The 27,962-nt window shown below is 36.2% G+C and overlaps 2 protein-coding genes across 2 annotated transcripts; one reads left to right on the forward strand and one right to left on the reverse strand.

The window, feature by feature from the left end:
* The first annotated feature begins 2,077 nt into the window (after window positions 1-2,077).
* On the forward strand, window positions 2,078-3,265 carry LOC109150826 (uncharacterized mitochondrial protein AtMg00810-like). The gene is made up of 3 exons (XM_019298802.1): window positions 2,078-2,252; window positions 2,392-2,499; window positions 2,583-3,265. Exons 1-3 carry the CDS (start codon window positions 2,078-2,080, stop codon window positions 3,263-3,265), a joined length of 966 nt encoding a protein of 321 aa, XP_019154347.1.
* A 5,527-nt stretch (window positions 3,266-8,792) lies between these two features.
* LOC109150827 lies at window positions 8,793-27,147 on the reverse strand. The gene is made up of 4 exons (XM_019298803.1): window positions 27,071-27,147; window positions 10,185-10,746; window positions 9,739-9,972; window positions 8,793-9,509 (listed from the first exon to the last, which is right to left on the reverse strand). The coding sequence occupies exons 1-4, from the start codon at window positions 27,145-27,147 to the stop codon at window positions 8,793-8,795; spliced, it is 1,590 nt and encodes a 529-aa protein (XP_019154348.1).
* Between the last annotated feature and the right edge of the window lie 815 nt (window positions 27,148-27,962).

Raw genomic sequence — 27,962 nt, forward strand, 5'->3', positions numbered from 1 at the left:
ATATGAGGCGTACCAGCAGTGTGACACCCCGTAAATCTAAATGCTAATTGGGATTAATTAAGGAATTAATCCTAGCCTTCCTTGGTAATTTCTTCCTAAAATCCTGAAATTTCATAGTTGAAGGACTAGAAATAGACTAGTCTTCTTGGTGTACCTTGTGCCTTGTGTGTTGTACCTCAATCCCTTATTCATCCAAACCTTAGTAAGGGTAACTTGGTCTTTTCACTAGTGAGAGGTGCTCATGTTTACCTAGCAAGACCTCTTGTCTTCATTCCATGCTAGCCAAAGTTCTAAAAACTCTCCAACCTCTCTCTAAAAGAATCCTAGCTTGCTCTCCAAGTCAGAAAGGGAACTTCTAAGCTTTGCATAGTCTTCCACCAAGGTTCCAACTTTCTAACATTACAAGGCTAGGAATGGTAAGATTTATCCTTCCCTACCTTTTCCTTAAAAGATGCCTCTATCTTTTCTCTAAATCTTTCTTCTACCTTGTGGGTTTTGGGAGTTTGTAGAAGATCTAGTGGTGGGTGAAGTGCTAGGTTGATCTAGAGGAGCTTTGGTCTTGCTTTGAGGTTGAAGAAGGTGTTCTTGGTCTACAAGAGATAACCCATGCTACACAAAACCTATTTTCACTTGATAATAATGATTGTTGGCTTCTATGTGACATTCTTGATGTGTTTGAGTGATTGATGCATGATCTTGTGATAATGCATTTTTAGAGCTTTTATTTAGGGTTCTTGAATGCTATTGTATGAGCTATTCATAGGTTCAAGTCATATCTTTTTGTTGTGTGGAAGATTTGGGGTCATTTGGACTTGAACTTGGCCTTAAAAGTGCAAAATCGTGAATGCTGAATTTTGGGTGCAGGGTGTACCTGCGGGTGGAGGTCCACCCGTGGCCCCACCCGCGGGGAACATGTTTGGGGATTGCGGGGATTTGTTCCCTGTGATCCCTTCTTCTTGGTATTTGATGTTTTTGTTAGGAATATTATATTATTGGTACATTTAATGTAACACTAGACTTAGTCTTATTGTATTTGATTTAGTCTTGTAACCTCTAGCTATTGTACAGGGTTAGTTAGATTAGTTCTCTATCTCTTATCTATCTCTGTAACAATCAATTCTGATTCAACGAGAATTATTTACTCATATGGTATCAGCTAGCTAGGTGTTCCCTATTCTCTCTCCCCTTTCGAAATCATGTCGTCGAACTCCAGTGAGAGAACCGTTACTGCCGATACCCACCCTTCTCCGGCCACCCCAAATACTCTATCCATGGCACACCACTTTGTGTCAATGAAGCTCACCACCAAAAATTACCTATTTTGGCACACTCAGTTGGTGCCGTTTCCTGAGAGCGTCGGAACAGACATGTTGCTGAAAACGGGCTCGCTCTACTCGCAGAAAGCTCAGTACCCATACAACATTGGGCTTCTGCCTTTGAAACTGCCTCATTTCTAATTAATTATCTACCATCATATGCAATAAAAAATGTCAGTCCCTACGAGTTTGTCTATAACAAAACACCTCCATACACCTTTCTTCGGGTCTTCGGGTGCAAGTGTTACCCCTATCTGAGGACATACAATCGCCATAAGATAGAGTATCGCTCCGCACCCTGCGTCTTCCTAGGTTGCCCAACGTCCTATAGGGGTTATCGGTGCATGGACCTAATATCTGGAAAGACCTTCATCTGTCGCCATGTTCGGTTTGATGAGAGTGTTTTTCCCTATGCAACAGGTGCACAAAACAAGGTGGGGTCGGTAAACTCACATAATACCACGCCTTGGGGGTCGGGGCCCTTAGTACCTCATGAGCCACCACCGATCCCGCTAGATGAACCTCCCATAGCAGTTCATGTGCCACCCATGGCTATCCAGGATCATTAAGGGGCTACCACGGTCCCGGTTCGCGCACCTCGGGCTCGGGCACGTGTTCGGGAACAGCCTCAAGAAAGGGGACATGTCATGCGTCTCTGCCACATGACACGGGGCACGGATGAGCCCTTTCAAGCTCTCACTGCCACCGTGGACCCTACGTGTTACAGCCAAGCAGTTGGCCACCCGCACTGGCGGGACGCCATGGATCAGGAGTTCAATGCCCTTCTACATAATAACACCTGGAGTCTCATCCCGGCCAAACCTGGCATGAATATAGTTGGGTGTAAATGGGTTTACAGCACCAAACGTAAGGCTGACGGGACGGTAGACCGGCACAAGGCCCGCTTGGTTGCTAAGGGGTTTAATCAAGTAGCTGGTGAGAACTTCTTTTGAGACATTTAGTCCCGTTGTCAAACCGACTACGGTGCGTATTTTGCTCTCTCTTGCTGTCTCTCGTGGGTGGACTCTGCGGTAGCTAGATGTCCATAACGCCTTTCTAAATGGGCATCTAACAGAGACTGTCTACATTCGTCAACCGCCCGGTTATGAAGATCCGGTACACCCAGACTATGTTTGCCATCTACAGCGGTCTCTATACGACCTAAAGCAAGCCCCAAGGCCTGGTTTCATCGTCTACATGAGTTTCTCCTATCAACGGGTTTTGTAGCTTCTAAAACTGATGTGTCTCTCTTCTATTATACTTCAGGTGCCTCACGTATCTATCTCCTGGTATATGTAGATGATATTATTATGATGGGCAATGATACAGCTTTGTTGACCACTCTGCTTGGCCGTCTATCGGTGGCCTTTAAGATTCGAGACCTAGGGACTCCGACTTTTTTCCTCGGTATTGAGACAATATCTGTTGATGGTGGCTTGTTGTTATCACAACGTCGATATATGGACGACATCCTTACCCGTGCTGGCATGGTGGACTACAAGTCTCTCTCCACTCCAGCAGCAATCACTAAAGCCGCATCTCCATCTACGGATCCTTATGAGAACCCTACGCAATACCGTAGGCCGGCCAGGGCTCTACAGTATCTCACCATCACTCGGCCGGACCTATCTTATGTTGTAAACAGGCTATGTCAGTTCATGCACGCTCCTAGAGACGAGCACTGGGGCATGCTCAAGCGGGTTCTACGATATGTGAAGGGTACGCTCATCTATGGCCTACAGCTAACAACTTCTCCGTCGTCTGACGTACACGCCTACTCAGACTCCGACTGGGCCGGGTGTCCCATAGATAGGAAGTCTACTAGTGGGTATGCTGTTTTCCTTGGCACGAATCTTGTATCGTGGGTGTCACGCAAGCAGCGAACTGTCGCTAGGTCGTCTACTGAAGCCGAGTCTAAGGGCTTGGCTGATGTTGCTGTAACACCCTAGATTTTCAAGACATTTAAAACTTATAATAAAGGTAGAATCTTATTAAATCCCAAGATATAAATACAAGCGTTCGGGGTGCTATGCCACACCTGGGCTAGAGAACCCAAGTGCACAGGCTAACTAACTAATATCCTCAAAGCGTAAATACGTAAACGTGGCACGCAGGCCAAAAAGGGAAACTATCTACTTCTAAGTTCTAGCGCACTCCAGTGACTTAATCTTCTGTGCCTGAAAGCCAAATATATCTGTTCAGCGAGAGATGCTGGTAACCCACTCCAACGCGTTGAAATACAATACATATAGAGATATACATAGATATATGAAAACCATTTTGAGCATGAAGATATGTCCTACGAACTCTAGCTTTAAAACCGGGAATGACTCGACAGATAAGGCCAGACACAAGCAACAGTTATAACAAGCATATGCAGTTCACAACAAATAAGGCAGATAAGGCAAAGCATAAACAATAATCACAACCCAACATAGACAATCCCCAACATAAATCCCATAGTCACATCCCCAAGACACTTATAATCACAACTCATCCATATCACAACACATAGCACACTTTGTTGGCGCCACAGGACCAATCGCATGCCCATACATGAGGGTCAGCGCGTATAGCTCTGACACGGCCCCGCAGCACCCTGCCCCGTATCGCAACACGGAGGGGTCGATCGCAACCGACCGATGAACCGCAGCTCATCATAGTGTTTGATCGCAACCAAACAGTGGACCGCAGCCCAAGAGAATGTCATCTGACCGCAGCCAGGAAAGAGGACGAACCGCAGCTCGTATAGAAACGTTTGATCGCAACCAAACGGTGGACCGCAGCCCAAGAGTATCAATCTGACCGCAGCCAGCTTCTGAACTGCAACTCAGGATAACCAATCCGATCGCAACCGAATTGGGGTAAAACACACACATAACACATAGCAAGCACATGCAACCCATATTACACATTGGGAAGGGGGAGAAAGCGCATAACAAAACCTATGCGTGATCCATCACATACTAAGAATAGTCCTAAGGGGTTCATACTTCTTCCACCTAGGTCAACGGGATACCAATTCAACTAGCATGCAATATAATAGACTCATAAACCTACGAACGGTACCCGAAACATCAAACTAGACATAGGCACGATAAACGGAGTCCGTTGGGACACCACGGGGAACAGGGGAACATCAAACGGGGAAGCCGGGATCCCAAGGTGGGATAATTTCCAGCGGGTAGCCGGTGGGTGGGGGCCACCCACCGGCTGCCCGCCAGATAATACTGTTCCGGGCAGCGGGTCGCCGGCGGGTAGCTGCCCGCCCGCCGGCCACCCGCTGCCGGGCGGTGTTTCACGGCCGTGGGTAGGTGGCGGGTCCCCTACCCCCCACTGACTCTTTTCACACACTTTACGCCCCGGGAACCGTTGTGGAACCCGAAACCATGCTTAGACACTTTACAACGCAATTAACGACAACACGTAGACAATTAACGAATCAAATACAAGAAACGAACAGCACATAACCTATCATGCTTTTCTAAATATAATCAACACCCAAACATGCGATTTCCCCACCCGATAATCCAAGAATAAGATCATACGATACAACCTAGGGTTCTAATCACTTTTATATCAACAAGAATACGGTTCGTCTTTTAATTGCAAGATTCGGTAAGAATAACACATAAACATCAAGAGCATCACACAATTATCAAGAACAACACATAATCATCAAGAACTCCATATAATCATCAAGAATCTCCCAATATCAAGATTATCAAGATCCCCCATGGGATCGTCACAGCAATTACCAATAATAATCATCATAACTTGCCAATACACAATAATATGGGGAAACCCTAAGGGGGAATTATAACTATGAAAATAGGTTTTGTTGAGACATGGGTTACCTCTTAGCCTTAATTAATTCCTTGGCTATGAAGGATCTTTCTTTAAGCTTTCTTGATTTCTTGATTTCTCCTAAGGGGATTCTTGGAACTCTTTGGGTGGTGAGAGATTATTGTGGTGGGGATTCTAGGTGCCTCCTAAGTTCCCTATTTATATATTTAAGACTCCTAGTTAGGGCCTGAATGGTATGGGTTTACTAATTCTATTCCTTATAGGGCTAGGGCTTGTTTTAGGGATAAGGGTCCATGGTCCATAGTGGACCATATTAATTAAAGAGGATCCTAATCATAATCTGAATAGTAAAAGGCCTACTTCCTTTATTCCTAACAGGCTTAAGATTCTTATTCGGGCAAGGGTCCACGGTTCATGGTGGACCTTACTAATTAATTAAAGGTAAACCTAACATAATTAAATCATATTTAATTATTATTAACGGGATTAATTAAATAATTAATTCGGGATTGAAGGCCGTAACACGGGGTGTTACACTCTCCCCCCCTTACGAGAAGCTTCGTCCCCGAAGCTTGGAAATCATTGCAGGGTTAACGAGTCAAGAGAAGAACCGTGGTCCTATAGAGAAGGTATTCCACGAGGAAATTGTATACTTGCACGCCTATGTGTGTTGGGTTTTTGGGAACGATTAGGTTTACAGGGCTAAGAGAGTGGGTTTCAAACTTGAGGACACGGTGAATTCAGGAATTAGGATCGAGTTTTCGAGGTTGCAACTTAAGTTGTGAGGCTGCCACTTGTATGGAATCGTTAAAACATGGGATTGAGAATGGGGTCTGAAGGGTAGAAAGGGTTTTGAAATAAGGAAGGGGCCGATTTTCCGAGGGAGGGAAAGGAATTCGGCTAGGATGGGTTAAGGTTTCTCGATCCCAAGTGAATAATCTGGTTAGATGCTTTGATCACGATGCGCCGAAGAGCTGATGATCCTCCTTCCTTGTTGTTGGTGCTTGCTTGACTTTAAGATCCTTGTTAGACCTTGCTTCCCAGGCTAAGGTTTCATCCTTCTCTTCTTTCTTGAGGGAATTTCCCGTGGTGATTCAACACTTACTTCTTTAATGCGCCCAAGGTCTTGACCGAGTTGGGTCAACCAAGCCAATCTCTTAGGGCGCACTTCCCAAATTCTTCCCAAAGTCTCTTGGGAGTCGATGGACTTTGGGTTGAATTTCTCTTCTTATTGAATTTCATCTCCTCATTAGTGGATGAAATTCTTAGTAAGACTTCATGTCTTACCCGAGGTTCGGCATTGTTGTGCCCTGTTTGTGTTATTTTTAATGATGAAGGTGTCCTTGCGTGCCCTTTTTCTTTTAAAGCGCAGTCGGTTACCAAATCTCGTTGTGGGATGACTCGGCGACTTTACGAGTCACCTCATTTCCTTGTGGGTCCTTAATGACCCTTTGAAGTCTTGGCGCGAATGTGTTCTTCACCCTTTTGCTTAGCACCATGGGCTACGTAGTTCTTGATTCCATACAACTTGTAAGGAGTCCTCTTATTTGCTCGAACGATGTCCATGGTTTGGAGGAGTCCCGGTCCCTCCTTAGCATTTTGACTTTTAAGGTTTTCGTGGGTTCTTAGTACGAGTTCCCAACTCGCCTCCTTGGTTTGCGCAATCCTTTACGCCAAGCATCCCTAGTACACCTGCAGCTGAGGTCACATGGGTTATGTCGCTTCTTCGGGAACTGGGCCTGCACTCTAGTACACCCGCAACTCTGTGGTGCGACAATTTAGGAGCCACTTACATGTGTGCGAATCCAGTGTTTCACGCTTGGACCAAACATGTAGAGATTGATTACCATTTTGTACGGGATAAGGTGGCAACTGGGGAGTTTACAGTCAATTTTGTGTCTACGAAGGATCAGCTGGCCAACATATTCACCAAACCTCTTGCTTCTGCTCACTTCGCTTCTTTGAGGGACAAGCTGAATGTTGTTTCTTCACCACCTTCAGCTTGAGGGGGTGTGTTAGGAATATAATATTATTGGTACATTTAATGTAACACTAGACTTAGTCTTATTGTATTTGATTTAGTTTTGTAACCTTTAGCTATTGTACAGGGTTAGTTAGATTAGTTCTCTATCTCTTATCTATCTCTGTAATAATCAATTCGGATTCAACGAGAATTATTCACTCATCGTTTTGACCTCCCATTGTTGGATTATTGAGTTTTTGTGAGTCTTCTTGATGTTTCGTATGTCTAGAACGATGAGTTAGGAATCCATGTTAGGATTTGGTGTCTTGAATCGTGCTTATGATCCAACCTTGTGATTTGTTGGATTGATGTTGAGTCTTTGTGGTTCATTGGAACTATTTTGGTTTACCCGTTCGATATGCATGCTAGTCTTGGTGTCATTGATGCTAGTATGTGTTGTTTGTCCATTTCTATTGAGGATTGGCAACTCGTGTTGCCAATCATGTTGATGTTGGATTGAGGTCCATTGTTGTTGTTGAGTATCGTTTCATGTCCTTCATTGAAACCCCTTGATTGAATCCCTTGATGTGATCCCGTGTGTATGATTATTCCTTGATTAAGTTATTGTTGAGCTTATCCGTTGTTGTACACACTTTGTGTGGAATCTAGGTGTTGTTGTGTCTCTAGATTCCGTGTGTTTTGACTCTTGTTGGGATGATGGATTGATGTGATGAGATGTTTGAGCTGGTAAAGTGGACAGTGTGGGGACTTATGTGTGAACGGACCGGTAGTGAAGTTCTGGATGGCCGTTTGGTTACTTGTGACTTGTGGGCAACATGGGAAAACTTATCCCCGTTGCCAGAGATGGTAGCTAACCCATTGAGCTTGGAATCTCAACAGGGGGTGTATACACTTAAATTTATTAGCTCTGTTTCCATTGGGCTGCGGTCCTTGTCATTGCGATGACACTATGCATGTGATCCGGGTCGTTGCGATGACTACGTGATACATGTTTGTTGATGATTTGGAGCCCTCCATACTGATCCACTATGAATCGAGCCGTGGTGTTGACTCCATGGTATATGAACTTGAAACTGTGAATCTTGTGACAAGTAGTTGTCACTGTGGCATGTAGTTGCCAATGTGTGTATGTGTTTCTTTGCTATTGAGCATGTCTTGATGTATTCTACTTTGTGATCAGTAGAATACATCTCGAGTTGTATTGGTTACAGTTGGTATTCTTGTCTTGTTGTTGTCGTAAGGATGTTGACTTCCTTTTCCTTTTGAGAGTGTGAATGAGTCCTTGTAGTTGACTTCTCTCTATGGCTTTTGAAATGATATATACTGTATTCCCAGTCTCAAATGGTTTTGACTTATACTTATCTATATATGTTATTTAACGCGTGTTGATGGGTTACCAGCAATGTTCGCTGACCGGGTGTCATCCCCTATCTTTTTGTTGCTTTACAGGTTCTGAGTAGCATCTTGGAGAGCGCGCTAGCAGATCGTTAGTTAGTGTAGCTCCTTGTGGCTTGTTTTTGTTAGAATTTTGGCCTGTGAGCCGTGGATTTTATAAGTATGACTATGACGTTTTGTTTAGACTTAGCTTGTGCACCTATAGATGTGTAGGTGTGGCATAACATCTCCCATACTTGTTTATTAGCTTCCGCTTAATTTAATCTAAATGAGTAGACTTTATCTCTTCTTTACGCTTTAATTGGTTTTAAAAGTTGATGAAAATTGAGGGTGTTACAAGCAGGCTGTGAGAATCTAGGGACACCCTCGTCCAAATGGACCCGAGCAAGGTACATAGAAAGGATCTCAGCAGCAATGATAAAAAGTCTAGGGGAAAGTGGGTCCCCTTGCCTCAGCCCTCGGGACGAGGTGAAGAAACCTTCTTTAACCCCGTTGACAATCACAGAGTACCACACATTTGAGACTGCACGATAGACCAAGTCAATCCAGACCTCAGAAAAACCCATCCTACGCATTACCGAAACAAGGAAAAACCAGGAAACCCGGTCATAGGCCTTAGTCATGTCTAGCTTCAGCACTACATCCTGATTACCTAACTTTATACCATGGCACATCTCAGAGGCAAGTAAAATATTATCAGTGATTGAGCGCCCCGAGACAAAACCACTTTGGTAAGGGGACAACAATCTAGGGAGAACAGAAGCCAATCTGATCACCATTAACTTAGTGACAATTTTACTGCTAAAGTTGCACAAGCTAATGGGCCTATAATCAGCAAATGTCTCCGGGTTGGCGTTCTTGGGCAAAATCACAATGGAGGTGTGAGTAATAGACCTGGTGAACTTTCTACCAAGGAAGTAACTCTTGACCATATTAACCACATCCCCCTTAACAATACCCCAACAAGATTTATAAAATGCCCCAGAAAACCCGTCAGGTCCTGCAGGCTGCAGCACTAAGAGAATTCATGACAAACACAACATTTTTAACCGCATCCACCTTAGGGATAGCAATAAGCATAGCATTAGCTATATCATTAACCAAACACGGCACACAATCTAGTTTAGACAGATCAAAAGTACCTGCCTCTGCGGTGAACAGACCCTCAAAAAAGGATCCAGCATTTTGTGTTATCCCTTATCTATCTTCAATCCAATGTCCTGTGTCATCTTTTACCTTATGAATATAGAGTTTCCTCCTTCGTTCTTTTACCATCGAGCGGAAGAACTTGGAGTTCCTATCCCCCTCCTGGACGGCCACCACGTGAGCCTTTTGCTGCCAGTATTCTTCCTCGATAGAAACCTGTCTCTGCAGAAGAACCACACTTTCGTTATAGTCAATGAGTGCCCTATCGTCATTAGGATTCTGTTGCAACACCTCTTCAAGCGCATGTACCTTGTCCTCCAGTTCCTGCAGCTTAGAAAAAATATTACCAAAGGTTTCCCTACTCCCAAGGAATAAGGACCTTTTTTTAACTTGGAAAGCTTAGTAGCCAAGACATACATTGGGGCTCCCTCAACAGGAGCTTCCCAACTTTCTCTAACCACAAGCTAAAAATCCTCATGTTTGGTCCACACATTAAGAAAATTAAAATGTTTTGGAACGGGTTGAGCATATATGACTTCTGAAGTAACAAGTAACGGACAATGGTCAGACGTGGTCCTAGACAAATGTTGAATAGATGTCGTGAATATCGATTCCCACTCCGAGGTGTAAAGAAATCGGTCCAAGCGCATCCAAATAGCAGCGTCCTTACGCCTCCCATTCCACGAAGTGTTTGGGGAGCCGTAGGCATAAGATTCAATCAGATCACGCGTACTGACACACTCTCGAATATCAGTAGTCTTCCTATGAGGATAAGGAAGACCCCCTTTTTTCTCGTCCACATTTAGCAAGCAGTTAAAATCACCTACCACAGACCAAGGAACGCCAGAAGGGATCTTATTTGAGACCGAGAGTAGCTCAGCCCATAAAGGAACCCTTAAGCGGTCCCTAGTTTTAGCATACACAAAAGAAAGCCAGAAAGCAAAAGGAATAGTAGCATGACCACATGAAACAGATACAGATTTATCAGATTCATATTCAAACGTCAAAGCCAGGTCAGAGTTCCAAAAAAGCCACAACTTATCATTAACCCCTGCAAAAGTATAGTCAAAGCCAAGCCGTAGCCTAAAGGTATCTAACCTATCAGTAGCACAAAACGGTTCAAGGAGGCATAGAATAAAAGGACTGTGTTTTCTGAGTAACAGATGCAATCGCTGAAAAGAGCCTCGCGAGGCAACACCCCGCACGTTCCAAACTAGGAATCACATCATCAAAAAGAGGGGGATTGAAAAGAGATAGGCGTGCCAAAGGCCGCACTACTCTGCTCCCGCTGTACCTGAGATGTAGTGTACTTGCCACCAAAGGGCACGCGTGTGGTACCTTGAGGTGAAAGAACTAATGTAGGACTTTCCTATAAATTCACATCTTGAAGAAAACTGCCACTGCCAGCACACCAGAGCCTTTAATAAGAAATCCATGGGACAAATTCTGTGACGCTCTGTCAGAGAACCTGATCAATCAGGCCTTCATTCTTCAAACCCTGACAAACTCTAAAACTGAAAACCTATCTAACCTGTCGTAATAATTTTACCAATTACATGTTTGGGGTTTTAAACTTAAAAAACTAACACCCCTCATTAAATCTTTCACTACTCTCTAGTCCATCTCGAAACATTTAGCCCCCTACTCTGTCGCGTGGTTGCCATAGTTTTTTTTATTTTTAATACGAGAGCGATAGAGCGATACCAGCTCCTCCAAACCCTTGCCAACCTCGACTGCCATAAGTGCATATACGAATTATTGACTGCCATAAGTGCAAGTAGTTTATAATGCAAGTAAGTGCTTAAGTAACATTGTTGACTGCCATAAAGGCAATTGAATCAGGATCCATGTAGATTCTCTTAAATCTCCTTTATTATTCATGGTCACTCCCTTTCTTCAGGAATTTTTATGCCACTATGGTGTAATACCAAGCTAAATTGCTCCCAACTCCCACAGAATACTGGTGTGTTTCCAAAAAAAATCTATGCCCCGCATCAAATCCCTTGTACTCTTGAGTTTTTTTTTTTTTTTTTTTTTTTTCCTGTCAAGGATGGGGGGAGGGGGGGTATTTTAGTTATTCAATCAAAGGTATTGAACTGTAGCATTTTTCACCTTCTCATAAACAACATGGGGTGGAAAACGCTTTTTTTTTTGTTAGACATGATTGGGTTTTGAGGAATACCTACCTGAGCCTATCGGCAGCTTTTAAATCTTACGCGGAGGCCAATTTGGTAGGCTTCTATGATTATATTGAAATCTCTAGAGCGTACACTGTCGCTAATTTAGAAGAGCATTTTTATGATCAAGAGGAAAAAAAATACATCCCTAAGGCGAATGAGGTAACAATATGGGTAACATCAAGTTAGACCACGTGAGTTCGTTCAGGTCTAGGTGTGACACCCCGTAGACTAGTAGTTAAGAGTTTATATTGAATGCTATTTCTTTCATTGTTTGGTGTTTATATCACGTGAGTGAATATTCACTTAGGTTAGAGATTACGAGAGTAACTCTTTCCCTTGTTTGCATTATCACAGTTTAAACCCAGATTTAATATTGTTCTTAAGATTGGCAGTAGGTGATTTAATACTTGAATAACAAGAATCCCATTCTCTCTCTAATGTTTTCACAAACCTGCTACTTTGCTTTTAATTAGTTTAAAATTAATCAACCATCCATGCTATTCATTAGGATTAGCTTCACAAGAATAAATTAGTAGCTAGTGCTTAATACGCCCCACTTCCTAGTGAATCGATAACCCGATACTCCGGGTAATTATTTGTTTGAGAAATATACTGCAATCAGCTTCGTACTCGACTTCATTGTTGGTAGGTGAGAACGCGAATATAATAGTGCATGATAAAGTTTGAATCCCTCCAGGGTCATCGACCCCCAGGTTCATATAAGAACCACTTCCGAGGTGAGAACTTGTGGATGAATCCAAATCATCGATCTGCAAGATTGATGGATAGGAAATCAAGTAAAAATGAGAGGGGTCATTTCATAAATATTACACAGTTTTAAAATTTGTAATATTTATGAAAACGCCCAGATCTTTTTTCCTTTTTCTTTTTCTTTTTTCTCTTCATTTTCAACCGTTTGATCTATTAGATTGATGGTTTAAATTTACCCGTGATGCATGGTTATATATATATATATATATATATATATATATATATATATATATATATATATATATATATATATATATATATATATATATATATATGTATGTATGTATGTATGTATGTATGTATGTATGTATGTATGTATGTATGTATGTATGTATGTACGTACGTACGTACGTACGTACGTATGTATGTATGATGATCATAAAATATGTAGTCATACTATATCTCTACTTAATTTTTTTTAAAATCAAATGAAAGACATGCATATCCCTAAATTTAGTATTAATTAAGCAAGAAATTAAAAAAGATTTAACTTCGAATCTTCATGTTATTCGATAAAAAAAATAAAAAATTACTCAACTCAAAAATAATAATAATAATAATAACCGTACATTTGAGGAACGTATGGAGTACAAAATATATAAAATAATAAATGTATATTTACATTATCACTTTAAACCTTTAATTAGCACGACACATATCTTTTAACAGTTATTATTTTATTTTTTTCATGAATTGTGTATGAGTAATTAGGTCTCTGGAATCAATTAAAGGCATATGCAATGACATCCAACTATGGAGCTATTACGTACGTTTGGCTTCTAGCTATTAACTTTATAAGTCATTAAAAAAAAAAAAAAAAAAAAAAAAAAAAAAAAACCTTTATAAGTCAAGATGCCAATTCTTACCATCAAGATATCATCATTGCCCTATCTTATAAACAGTGTTTTATCATTATTATTTACTTTATTTAAATGTGTTGTCATTTATTGTAATTATAATTAATATATATATATATATATATATATATATATATATATTTTGTTTTTTTAGGGATCCACTGCTGGAAATCATGAAATTTCCGACCACCTGAAAGTGATCTTAAATCAAGTCGAAAGTCTTGGTCTGACCATTTTTGGTATCCGAAAAAATCTTTGTTACTATTTCCAACCACTTTTTACTTTCGACTTGATTTAAGATCACTTTCAGGTAGTCAAAAATTACATAATTTCAAGCAGTGATATAATTATATTTGTTAAATATTCATTAATTACGATAATAATTTAATAATTGAATATTATATATATATATATATATATATATATATATATATATATATATATATATATATATATATATATATATATATATATATATATATTACAGGGACGGAGCCAAAGGGGGCAGTGGAGGCCGCTGCCCCTCCCCCACCCCCTCACCTCACCCCCCACCCCGCCATATATAGTCTTTGTATGTATATATGTATATATAGTACATGTTTTAGTATTAAAAAAAGGAAAAAAAAAAAAAAAAAAAAAAACTAAATGTCAATAAAAAGTAAGTTAGATTAGTTAGTAGAGTATATGTTTTGTAATCGTAAAGGTCAAGGGTTCAAATCTTAGCATCAATGTGTTTTCTATTCATCAAATTAATTATGTTTCATATTTTATTATGAATATTTTTATAAAGTTTCGATGTGTTTTATTTTTCGTCCATATCCAACAATATTTACAACTATATTTCTTAGGTAATTTATTTGTTTATTTTTAAATTATCTGTTTTGTTTTAATGTTTCACCTTTATTAGAAAAATTTTCTGGATTCATCAGTAATTTTTCGCCCCCCCCCCCCCCCCCCTCCCCCCCCAATAGAATTTCTGGTTCCGTCCATATATATATATATATATATATATATATATATATATATATATATATATATATATATATATATATATATATATATATATATATATATATATATATATATATATAGGGTCCGGATCAGGTGAGGACCTAATCTTAGGTGAGGACATGAGGACTAATCCAGACCATTAAATCAGAATGATGTATGATTGAGATTAAAAGAAACAAATCACACGGATTAAGAAAACAAATCCCTTTAAAATATTAAAATATATAAATTTAGGGCAAATCAGTCTTATTAAAAAATGTGCATTCCTATACAAAATGTTGTGCATTCCTATACTGAGTGTTGTGCATCAATAACTTCATTGTTGTGCATTCAAACCCCGCCAAAAAATCATACAGTGAACATCCAATGTTCTACGATGCATTGAACTATGTGCTATAATGCACAACTCCCTAGCCTATAGTGCACAACTTACAACATTAGGTTGCACAATCAGCACACACGAATGCACAATCGTACTACCCAGGCATTTATACATATGCACGACAATCCAAATATAGACAATATTATACTCAAAAGAACAAGCGAAAAAAAAATAAAAAATACTGATTAGTTTGCATGGGCGAACACTCAATCAATGATGAAGAAATCGCGGCTCCAAATTGCAACGGTGATGATCCAAGAAAATAAGAAACCAATTTGGCCAATGATTATACATGCGTTCACACTTAAAAAAAAATAGAAAAAGACACTATTATCCCACTTTAACAAAAAAGATCAATCCATGTCATCTCAAGAACTCAAATCTGGACCATCCAAATAAAAAAATAAACGCACAAGATTAGTCCTCACGTCCTCACCTGATCCGGATTCTATATAGGGTTGCATTCAAATACAAACCCCTTAAAATACAAATTCCCCTTAAAATACAAACTTGAGCTCATGCACACATTCACATACTTACATGCACACAGGGCGCACTGCCAACAATTTCTGGGATTAGCTCGTGCACACATTAACATACTTACATGCACACAGCGCGCAGGAGGAAAAATCACAATCATCCATCAAAGCTCGTGCACACATTAACATACTTACATGCACACAACGCGTAGGAGGAAAAAATCACAACCATCCATCAAATCCCGTGCACACATTAACATGCTTGCATGCACACTGGGCACACTGCCAACAAAATCTGGTATTAACTCGTGCACACATTAACATACTTACATGCACACAGTTTATATTTTAAGGGGAGTTTGTATTTGAAAATAATCCTATATATATATATATATATATATATATATATATATATATATATATATATATATATATATATATATATATATATATATATATATATATATATCAAACTAATTTTTATACTCGTTGTCAATGACCCTGTGGTCTAGTGGCACGAAGTGACTCTTCTAAATGGAGGTCATGGCCAGGTGGGTTCGATATCCAGTTAAAGCGATATTTATAAAAATAATTATGAAACCCATACGCGCTTAGCTCAATGGTTTAGTGGGCAGTATTTAAGAGAAGAGACCAAGGTTTGAACCTCGACGACCGCAGTGTGAAAATTATGTCGAAAGTGAGCAGATTTCTTGTGCGCATTACTAAAATAAATTCCTATAGTCGTTATTGATGTGTTTGAAAGAATTATTTAAAAAAAAAAATCCATGAGAAGAAATAAAATTAAGGAGTGTAGCTTGCACGCTAACACTGTGTGATACGTCAGTTTTCCGACAATCCGACCAGGTCTTATTTTATGATAAATTGACTGACTGACTCATTTACAGAAGTTTATTGTTGTTTAGTTGAATGAAATTTCCATGCGTGGAATCTGTGACTGTGATACCACCGACAGGCAACTTCCTGGAAAATGCATCTATGTATGCATATCTTAGCTGCCTTTAATTTCATTCTCAGCTCGATCCCTTCTATGAACACATACATACACCAATTACCATACATTATTTTGCATGCACTCATGTATAAGCCATGTTTGCATTCACCAATATCACAACTACCAAATTTAGGTAAATGGGGTTCATGAACAGTTTAACACGATAGTCATACGAGAACAAACATGATAAAGTTAAACATGAATGTGAACACGATTTTTAAACGAATTAAACAGGTCGATATGATAGATTTGCATGCATAGTTAAAAGGCTTGGTGTCTATACGAGATAGTATGTTTAAAATCAGTTAGACATGTATATAATTTTAAAAAAAAATAAAATAAAATAAATTTTTTTTTTATTAAATCTACAATTAAATCAACAAAATAGTAAAGATATTTAATTCATAACATAACATAATATTCATAAAATGATAAAACTAATATCTAAAAAATCATAACTAAAAGCTATTATTAACAAGTTCCTTTAACAATTAAATATGTTTGATCTATTATGATATGAATTTTAATGGGCTTTTAACATGTCCACTCATTAATTATACAAGCCACGTTAAGATTAAACACAAACCCGATATTTTTGTATTAATTTTTCTCTTTTTTTACCATTTTCTCTTAATCAATTATATGCGAGTAGTATAATATTCATAACGTCCATTCATGAAAAAAGAGAGGGTAGGTAACAAATTTCAGCCTAGTATACGGGTCTAGCTAATTAATTTTGTTATTGACTTGTATGTCAATAAATTGTTAAAAAAAATTAAAAAAATAAACTTGTGTTATCATATTCCATATGGGAAATATATATATAATGTACAACATTTACTAACCTTAAACTTTGTCGGTCTTCATTATCTTTGAATTCTGGTTGTCTTGTATTATCATGTCATGTAGCATCCGCATGGCAGAAAAGGCATACACCATTTGCTTATAATAATAAGAAAAACACCAAATATTCAATGATATTTTATTATACAAAAAGTAGAGTGATGTGAAATTCCAACACTTATTCGGTCTTTCCTACTCCACTTGCAATTCCAACTTTGACTTCTTTTTATGTATGGATATATGATAGAAATTTCTTAGAGAATTCCGGTCATTGTCATATATAGTGAGAGATGAGAGGTAAAAAATGTGATAGTATTTTTGTAAATAATTAGAATTTTAAGTGTAAATAATAACACTACTGAATGTAATTAATAATATTATAGAGTGTAACAATATAAAGTATGTATACTCGAACAACAATATTATGTGTAATTAATACGTTATAATTAATTGCACCGAATGTAAAAATTAATCACTTACTCTCTATAGTGTTAAAGCTTACACGTTATAGTGATTTTACTTGCACCAGTTACTTGCACTTTAAAATTTGAGTTATTTACAAAAATGACACTACATTTTTTTTTCTTCTAAATTACTTATGATCTGTTAGATATTTCAAGATGGATAGCTTGGATTAGTTTAATTTATAGTTCTCTCTTGACGATAGTTCTCACAAGAGTGTGCCCATATCCACTGCTCCCATGTGAACGTGCGAACTAAATAATTAGGTATTAGCGGTTACACAATCAAGCATTACAAGTTGCACAATTGTAATTACAAAATAATTACATAATGCCACCGCACTTTTTTTATAATAATTCTTTACAATATATTTTTGATAATAGTTTTTCAAGTGCACAATCAGTTATACGCAAAATCGTAAATGTACAATCAAATATCAGCAGTTGCATAATTAAGAATTATAATATGCACAATAAGTTGTTTACAGTTTTCACATGAGGGCCGTGATAGTTCTCATTTGTCATTTGATCCTAATCATATATATATATATATATATATATATATATATATATATATATATATATATATATATAGAGAGAGAGAGAGGGGGGGGGGGGGGGGGGGGGAGGGAGAGGGAGATCGAGTATACAATACAAAAACTTAAGGCACTACACGATAAACAAAATGTGTAGCGCCTAAAGCATTGGTATAGTGAATGGGAAGGTTCACTTGAGACTTGCTTTAAGCGGCTACGTGGAGATTCAATTCTTGCAACGAATATTGGAGGTTTGGGTTTGGGTTAGACTTCTTGTGTGCATGCAGAAGCTGGCAGTTTGGTGTTGAGTTTTAAATTTGAATTTGCTCAACCTACTATTGGACTGGGAGGGGGGGGGGGGGGGGGCAGGTTCTTAGAATTCAAGATATAGCCCGACAAAATCAAAAAATTAAATATGAGTTGTCAAAAAACAAAATGTGTAATAAAAGTTTATCCAAACCCCATGATGTGTTATATACACAAATATAAAAATCATAAATAACTACTCAACTCCTAAATATTGTATTTTGATTTACTGTTTTCATTATAAGTAATGAAGAATTTATTCCAAATTAGTATTATATTTTGACATAAGTATTACGCTTCCATCTTGACCAAGAGACTCACCCATGAACAAATTGTACGAATGTGTAATAAGAATTTATCTCACAACATAACTTTAACTTATAAGATAATAGTAGACTTACTTTATGTGTTATTAGTATCATAATTTTATTTCTTGAGTTGTCTACAAAGAGACACTTTTGATTTCTCGCTTAATGAGTCTGTCAAAATTTATTAATTTTATGGTCTCATTTTATATCTCTGGTTTAATTATTAAACAGACAAAAATATACTAATAAAAATAAACAAAGAAAAAATAGTTAGTTTTTCTAATGAATAAGGCTTGGTGGCCAAAAACTCAAAATCATAAACCACTCACTTTCATTATACTAATTTTTAAAATTTCTCAAATATGTAATGGTTAATTGTTTATCTATGAAGAGAGATGGCAACCAAAATAAAATTTAATTTGTGAGAGAATATTGATAATAATTGAATGCGTGATATCTTGATACAATAATCATGTTTTATCCGCATAGTTAACCATATATATTTGTTATGGCAGCAGCATATATATTGTCAGATCTTTTCACCGGATTTGATGATAGGCATTAGAATTCTACATGCATATATATAGGCAAAACTAAAAGTAGCAGAACTAAATATCTAGCTTTAGCTCAGATTTTTGTTACTTTTGGAGATGACAGACCAACTTCAAATCGGAAGAGGCATAGTATAAAATATCGAATCCGAAAGAGCGACGCAATCAATCCATTGAGAAAAAAAGATACCCAAAGCTATTTTCATCCCAGCAAGTGAAATACATTCAAGATAATGTAAAAGGTAATGTAGATTTCTATTTTATTTTTTGTTTTATTTTGTTAGCTTATGGCTTGGAAGCTTCTTATAATAGCAAGTTTGCAACTGTCTTTTATTTCCTTTTCTATTTTTTATTTGTTATTTTATTAGTACTTTATTATTATATTTATAATATAAAATGCAAGTGATATCACTTTTGAAAGTGAGAGAGTATTACACGGATAAGGACAGCCTAATAATGAGATAAAATGCAAGTGATTCTACATGCATATAAATATATATATATAGTTGCACTCGGGTGCGAATGAAGCGCCCTGGAGGGAATATGCAAATGAATCAACGCGCAACACGTGTCCAGATCAAATGGATTAAAAAAAAAATACGGTGGCATTTTTGTAAATAATTGAATATCGAAGTGCAAGTAAAATGTATTACAAGTGTATGTAAAATGTATTATAGGTGCAAGTAAAATTTACACTGAGCATTAATACAAAGTGCACCTATAGTTATAAGTAGTTGCACCTATAGTTATAAGTAGGTGCACCTAGGTGCATGAATGTTTGCGGGTGGTTTTCACGAGTATTAATTACCCGCATGAATGTTTGCGGGTGATTTTCTCGGGTACTAACGAACTCCTCTGCAATAATGAATTCAAATAAGTGAATTTTAACAAGGCAAAATTAAATGCACTTATAGGTAAAAGTAGGTGCACTTGTAAGTGATTTTACCTGCATTTTTTACTTGCATAGGTGCACCAACTACTTGCACATATAACACATTTTACATGCACCGAGGACACGTGTCGAGCGCTGATTCATTCTCATATTCGCTCCTGGGCACTTATTCGCACAGGAGTGCATCCCTATATATATATATATATATATATATATATATATATATATATATATATATATATATGGTGGAGAACAGAACCTTGAATCATGGGTTAAGATTACCTTAATATCTTGAAACCAAGATATGGCAGCATGGAAGTACATTATTTGATGGCCTAAGTGCGCAGGCTAGCTGTTGTTAATACCTAACCCACTTGTGTTTATAATATTAGTAATATATATTACTCCAACTATGATTGGATTCGATGCCATACATGTCTATTGTCTAGTCCAATTGAGAATTGTTTGTGTGGGGTGGGGAGAGGAGCTACCTATAGCCTTGCTAAAAAGAATATTCCAATTCTTCACTAAAGATTTGACCCTTTCCAAAGATTGAATCTGATTATGCAAGCATTGTTAGTTGAATGGGAATAATAATAATAGGCAAGTGTGGTTTGTTTTTGACACATTGATCAATGTGAGGTTTTGTTGACATCATCATGTTAAATTCGCTAGGTATTGATTCTTATAGCCTGGGATTGGAGTAATTATGACCTTATGGAGTAATTCTATAGAAAATGACATAAATTACTTTGTAAGTAATTATTTTGAGATTTATTTTTGAGTGTGTAATTCGTTTATAATTTTAATCTTGTCAAGTGAATTTCAATTTTAGGAATTAAAGTAATGGGTTTCACATATTTAATCTTGTCAGAAGTACGGATGATGACAAAGTTGCATATGGTGTTATTTGTTAGCATTTTAGAACTGTACTCTTCGAATTTTGGCTTTTTTTTTTTTTGGCCTTATCATATTGAGTTATGAAGTTTGCATGTATTGTATTTTATTCAAATTTTAAGCTTTATTGTAATATCTTGTTGCCGTTGTTTAAACAATAAAATTTTCATCTTTCACAATATATCCTTCTTGGATCCAAAACATACAAATTATAACCTAGTTAACATACCATATTTGTATATGAAATTTTAGGCGAGGCAAAGCATGCAAGGCTATGGAGTGTGTTATGTTGTTAGATTAATTATTTTATTTTATTGGTGAAGAATATAATATGTTGAGGTTCGCATCCGTGGTCCTCTAATTTAGTGCATGGGTTCTTGTCTTTGTGCATTCCACAACTTGTCATTGGCTGGACCACTCTTTTCACTTTATGCTTTGACTAAAATAGTTCATCATTTATTTATTTATTCTCAATAAACATTAAATAATAATAATAATAATAATAATAATAATAATAATAATAATAATAATAATAATAATAATAATAATAATATGTACCGTTATAATTTAAATTGTTTAGTTGGGATATTATATAGATATCAAAATAAGATTAAAAAAAATGTATTCTTTTTATTTTTTGGTTGGGTGACGAGAAAAACATCAGTCACTACTTGAATTCTTGAAAGTGTGTATCGGGTAAATCTTGTCTTGTGACTTTAATCGACAAAGGATCAAGAAGATAAATCGTCCTAGTTTGCTCAAGCTTACCGGTTCAAATAAAATACATAATAAATAAATAAATAATATCAAAAAATAAACAAATAAATAAAATAAAAGAATATCTAATCCATATTTGAGTAGTCGCTTCAGGACGAATATAAAATAGTAATGTTATGCCAGTGAATTTATATGATTATATATATATATATATATATATATATATATATATAGAGGCGAGTTCAGGTGCGGCGGTGTCTTACGGTGCGACGGTGCGGCATCACCAATAGTTCAACGAATATACACCATCAACTTTAGGAAAATACACCACAAAAAACAGAGGAAAATTAGGTTCGCATCACCAAACACACACTATTAGGTGTGAGCTAGTAAAAACACCATACACTGTTCGGAAATACATCACTGAGGATAGTGAGTTATATGGTGTATTTTTTTGGGTCTGTTGTGTATTTTTTGATGTTTTATTGCATTTCATTGTAGTGTGTTTTCCTTACACTGTTGGTGCATATTGTTAACACTGGTGTATTCTGAAATTCTACCGCACGGGAAGACCCCGCCGCATTTGAACTTTCTTCTATATATATATATATATATATATATATATATATATATATATATATATATATATATATAGCTTAGTAGATGCAGTAATTAAAGATGCATGCATGTTTGTAGCTTCCCTATAGGTGAAGTTGGAATCCAAAATCTTTCCTGTTTTGGAATGCTGAGGATTTGAATAGATCATATCCTTGGGATGTTCTTGAATATTGGTACATGAGATAATAAAAAAATAAAAATAATTAAAAAATAAAAATAAAAGAGAACTTTGAAGTCATATATATATATGCATGATGAAAGAATATATGCAAATGAAGAAAATGGGTGTATAAAGTGTAGAGCGTTAAGTGGTGCCTATATTTTATTTGTTAAAGGAAGAGAGATCAGATTCAGTTGAGCACCAATTAATCCAAGCCAAATTAAACCCATTGAGATTAATTGGATTAACAATTCAAGCCAATTAACTTGCTTCAATTCCTTTCAAAGAACTTAATTAATCCAATTCATCCACAAGCTAAACAAGGTTTAATTTAATTAATATCTGAATTCAAATCTTATTGTTGGGTGGGAGTCTTGAAGGGCCAGTCTATCATCCTACTATCGAAATGTGCATGGCGTTGATTGTTATACAAGTATATTGAATTAAAGTTGAGTCTTTTCTACTATCTATAACTTTTAGTGTAATAGTACACGTTTGATCCCTAATAATTGGTATCAGATTAGGTGAGAGGTGAGTGTCCTTAGCTTGTTAACTAAACTAGAAATATAAATTAAAATAAGATAGAGGAAGTAATTTATCGTTTAATTTCACCACTGACCTTGTGATCAAGTGGCACTAAATTACTCTCTTATGTGAAGGTAGTAGGTTCAAGCCCCAATGGAGGTAGCATTGACTCTTTGTGCTATGAATAGATATTACATTGTAATAGAGTCAGTAGCACTTAAAAAAAAATTATCGCTCAATTCCCTACACAAATTTATTATTAGGTACAAAGTGTAATTAGGATGAATGCAACCATATGATTTCTACAAACTTAATAAGAATCAATAAAGTTAAGTCTCTAATTATCGCTCAATTCCCTACACAAATTTATTATTAGGTTCGCTCAATTCCCTACACAAATTTATTATTAGGTACAAAGTGTAATTAGGATGAATGCAACCATATGATTTCTACAAACTTAATAAGAATCAATAAAGTTAAGTTTCTAACGTGAACTAAAAAAATGTTAGTGTAATTGTTTGTTGAAATGAATGTTTTATATTATTTTGATTTTAATATTTCTTTTTTTCCTACTTTACACTCTATTATATCATTTACTTTTATAAATATCACTGCATTCTGTCAGTGTAAACTTTAATAACAGAATATTTTGTTAACTATTTATTATTCTTAAGATCTCTTGTAGGCACCGACATTTGGTCATGTCTGCTGAGTCATTGAGTCACCGTGGTTTACATTTTTCAAAATATTATGTCATGTCAGAGTGTGAGAATCCTTAAGATTAGGGATTCAACCTTTTGGAAGAAGAGAAAGCTTGGTGGGGTTCCGTAACAATACACGACCCTCAACCTCTAGAAATAATTGACAAGTCTAAGACAATGACCATATATTATTATACTTATTACAACTCGTTACATACATATATAGATTTGCCTAACTAGAAAAGAAAAATATTTCTTTTCCTGTGCAATAGTTGTGAGTGGGCAGGAATTGACATGAAATTGAAGGGTTACCGCTCTGTTTTAGTAGAGAGTCAACCGCAAAAAAATGATCCAAATCAATGTATCTCTCTGGACCCACACCTAAACTTTGGCTCTGTTTGAGTAACTATTAAAAATTAGGTGAAAATTAAAAAGTTAAAACTTAAAACTATTAAGATAATTACTATGATTAGGAATAATATTTGATAAAATTAGTTGATACATATAAACAGAGTTACCCAATGCATACTCACATGTAGGAGCTATAGATTTCTTTCATCACCTACAAATTAAAAAGATATATGGTCCTATTTGGTAAAATAATTAGTATATGACTTATTTGACCAATATTAGCTTTTTGACTTGATTCAAAAATCAATATAAGTATTTAGTTAATTAGCTTTTTGTAGCTCCAAAATGCTAAAATTCAAAAAGCTACTCAAAGTAACTTTTTCAATTAGTTTTTTAGAAAAGAAATTATAGCAAACAATTATCAGTTAACAGCTAATTTACCAAACATCTTTCTACAATCAGCTAATGCTATCAACTAGTTATAACTCCTAATTAATCCAATTAGCTAACAGCCATTTACCAAACAGGGCCATAAACTTTATCAAACATGAATTTTGTGTGGGCATAATTATGTATAAAGCTAATGTCTATAATCCTTATCTCAAATGAATGTTGTGTCACAATCAACTTGTTAATTAGGACATTATTATAATAATAATAATTTCCATAAGCCAAAGGTTGTTAAGATGTTAATTAATGAGTAGATTAGGGTAGGTAAGGTGTAGCCTAATGCATCTAATTCAGCAACTAGCTAGCTTAGGGGCTCAAGTCATATGTTGTGATCTCCACTCATTGCACAAACACCAAACTCACCCTTTTCAACCCACGCTGTTCCATACATATTATTTTAATTTACATACATGCCAACAAATTACACTTATAGTATATTTAATGGAATTATTAAAATGTTAGTAGTTAATTTGTTCTTATCAGCATAAATATCAATTTTTAAATAAATATTTTAAAAAAACACACACATCTTACATATTCAAATACTTTAAACATAGGATGCACTCCTAACCAAATTGGTCGAGCTATTAACTTAATACCTACAAAGTTTTAAATTTAACTTTCAATGGAAGCGATCTATTGGCCTTCTTGGTTTGAAACGGTCAGCTATGAGTGACCTAGGTTAGTTTGCCTTTTTGTGATCCTTTACCAACTAAAATTGCAGTGGGTGGCCGAGTTAGTGAAAGATGACTCTCATATCACGGACTTTCTTTCGTGCTGCAGACTACAAAAATTAGAAGAAAATCACTATATAATATTTGTAAATTTGTGTAGGAGAATGTTGAGAATTAACTATGGTATCAAACTATGAAAGCAAAGGGGTAACTAAATAAAATTGAAGCCATTTGGTTAGGGGATTTATACATATATGTACAACGTACAGTACACAATAAAGTTGAGTTCACTTTGAAAGTTTGATATGATTATGAAACGAATGCGACAAAAAACGAAAAATGCCACTTGTCATAGGTTGACCACACAATTTGTGCCTTGTCATCCAATTATTGTTTTCACAAGATTTCAAGAATCAGATTGCAAGATTTTGGTCTTTCATTTGTCGGATGCTTTGCTTTCACAATATACTGATAATTATATTTATGCCCCCTTCTTTTTCATTTATTTACATAGACTCACATCCTAATTAACATTTGGTCTAATTGTCCATTTGTCCATAGTTGGCCTTACAAGTTATAGGCTAGTTGGCATACTAGGCCAGTCGTAACTTCACTCTTGCCCCAAACCGCAGAATATCAGTCATTACAAATGTGTGTTAACTAAAATTAAATTTATATCAATTTGTAAATTTAATTCATCTAAACCTTAGATCCATACCACACATATCTAGCTAAAAAACACTATTAATAAGTATGTGCGACATTAGACCTTAAGAAAATAATTCGATTTTAATGGACTTGGGTCATGGGCCAGGGAGCTTGGGCCAAGGGGTGGGAGCCCCTTGGTCCAATGGGCTACCATGGTGGAACATAGCTGGCTGACTGGTGGTTACGGTTTCGACTGTTGACAATGGAGGATTTTGACTGGTGGGAAAGTTAGTCTAAGTTAGATTTTCTGACTTCCTAAGCTACGTAGCAAACTGGTGAGAAATGTAATGGTTGACCAGGAGTACATGTGTGGTTGTGAGTTACTAGGCATCCTAGTCTGGTGGTTATCCCTGAGTCTCCACCCCCAGATGCAATAGTCCACCAAGACTTTTACCTGACTTCCACTATTACAGAAATTACTATAACGTGGCACATATAACGTCGACTTTTTTGTCAAACCTACGTCAAAACGATTAATAAAATTATATTTTTTTTTAAAAAAAATATTTAACGTCAATTTTCATAAAAACCCGACGTTGTATATCACAAATAAAAAAAAATTAATACGATATGACGTCGGTTATTTATATAACCGACGTTGTATAGTGTTTTTTTAAAAAAATTTTAATACACGGTGTCGATTTTTGTACAAAACCGACGTCGTATATGAAATAATTAAAAAAATTATATTATATGACGTCGATTATTTACATAACTGACCTCGTATGGTGTTATTACTTTTTTTTTTTTTAAATATTTCATATACAACGTCAGTTTTGTACGAAAACCGACGTCGTATATAAAATTTAAAATAAATAAATACACCATACGATGTCAGTTATTACGTCGTATAGTATAAAGTTTTTTTATACGACGTCGATTAAATGATTTAACTAACATCTTACGCTTTATAAACTTTTTCGGCCTTTTCTTCTCTTCTTCTCTTGTTCATTTCTTTTTTCTTCTTCCATCGCTTCTCTTCTTCATTTCTTCTTCTTCTTCCATTATCTTTTTCCCTCATTGTCGTCGCACCAACAACCACCGCCATTGCCAATTCTCTTCGCACCAACAACCACCATCGCCGCACCTATTCCTTGCACCACCGCCATTGTTGTGCCACCGCCACCGCCGCATCACCGCCACCGCAAGAGGTAAGTAAAAATAATTATTTTAATATATTTGGAATTAGTTGTTAATATATTTTGAATTTTCAGAATTATTATTATTATTATTATTATTATTATTATTATTATTATTATTATATATATATATATATATATATATATATATATATATATATATACACACATTAAATTTTTAAATTATTGTGTATATATGTTGAATTTCATAAATTATTGTGTATATATTTCGAATTTTTTAGAATTATAGTATATATATATTTCAAATTTTATGAATTATTATGTATATATTTTGATTTTATAAATTATTTTCTATATATTTCACAATTTAGGAATTGTTGTGTATATATGTTGAATTTTAGAAATTATTGTGTATATATTTTGAATTTTAGAAAATATTGTAGGTTCTAATTTTTATTTAGGTGGAGAATCTAGGTTTTTAATTTTTTGAAGATCAAAGATTAATGTATTAACTCAAAAGCAATAACAGTCTCAAGAAACAAAGGAGGGAAGATCAACCACTCCCCGCAACCTGACAAAGAAACGGCCCCCTTTGCTATAGCATGGGCAGCGCGATTCGCAGATCGCCTAGCAAAACAAAAGATTACATCATGAATCTGGGAAGCAAAATGTTTAATGTCATCTACAACTAAACCGAAAGAGGAAGTAAACGAATCAGACAATATAGCGTAATAAGATAGTTGTGAATCAGTTTCCACATCAATGTTTTCGTACCCAAGGTCCTTCACCCAACTCAGAGCCTCACGTATACTGAATGCTTCGGC

Source organism: Ipomoea nil, unplaced genomic scaffold, assembly GCF_001879475.1.
Source record: "Ipomoea nil cultivar Tokyo-kokei standard unplaced genomic scaffold, Asagao_1.1 scaffold2280, whole genome shotgun sequence".
Lineage (NCBI taxonomy): Eukaryota > Viridiplantae > Streptophyta > Magnoliopsida > Solanales > Convolvulaceae > Ipomoea > Ipomoea nil.

What these genes read in the sequence shown, in the direction of transcription:
- LOC109150827 (XM_019298803.1), bottom strand. Translation starts at nt 27,147, where the DNA reads ATGGCGGTGGTGCAAGGAATAGGTGCGGCGATGGTGGTTGTTGGTGCG. An exon ending in CGTTACTTGTTACTTCAGAA is followed by an intron (nt 9,973 to 10,184) that starts GTCATATATGCT and finishes TCTAAGCTGCAG; the next exon opens with GAACTGGAGGACAAGGTACA. An exon ending in GGAAACTCTATATTCATAAG is followed by an intron (nt 9,510 to 9,738) that starts GTAAAAGATGAC and finishes TTAGTGCTGCAG; the next exon opens with CCTGCAGGACCTGACGGGTT.
- LOC109150826 (XM_019298802.1), top strand. Translation starts at nt 2,078, where the DNA reads ATGGATCAGGAGTTCAATGCCCTTCTACATAATAACACCTGGAGTCTC. An exon ending in GGGGTTTAATCAAGTAGCTG is followed by an intron (nt 2,253 to 2,391) that starts GTGAGAACTTCT and finishes GGCATCTAACAG; the next exon opens with AGACTGTCTACATTCGTCAA. An exon ending in AAAGCAAGCCCCAAGGCCTG is followed by an intron (nt 2,500 to 2,582) that starts GTTTCATCGTCT and finishes ATTATACTTCAG; the next exon opens with GTGCCTCACGTATCTATCTC.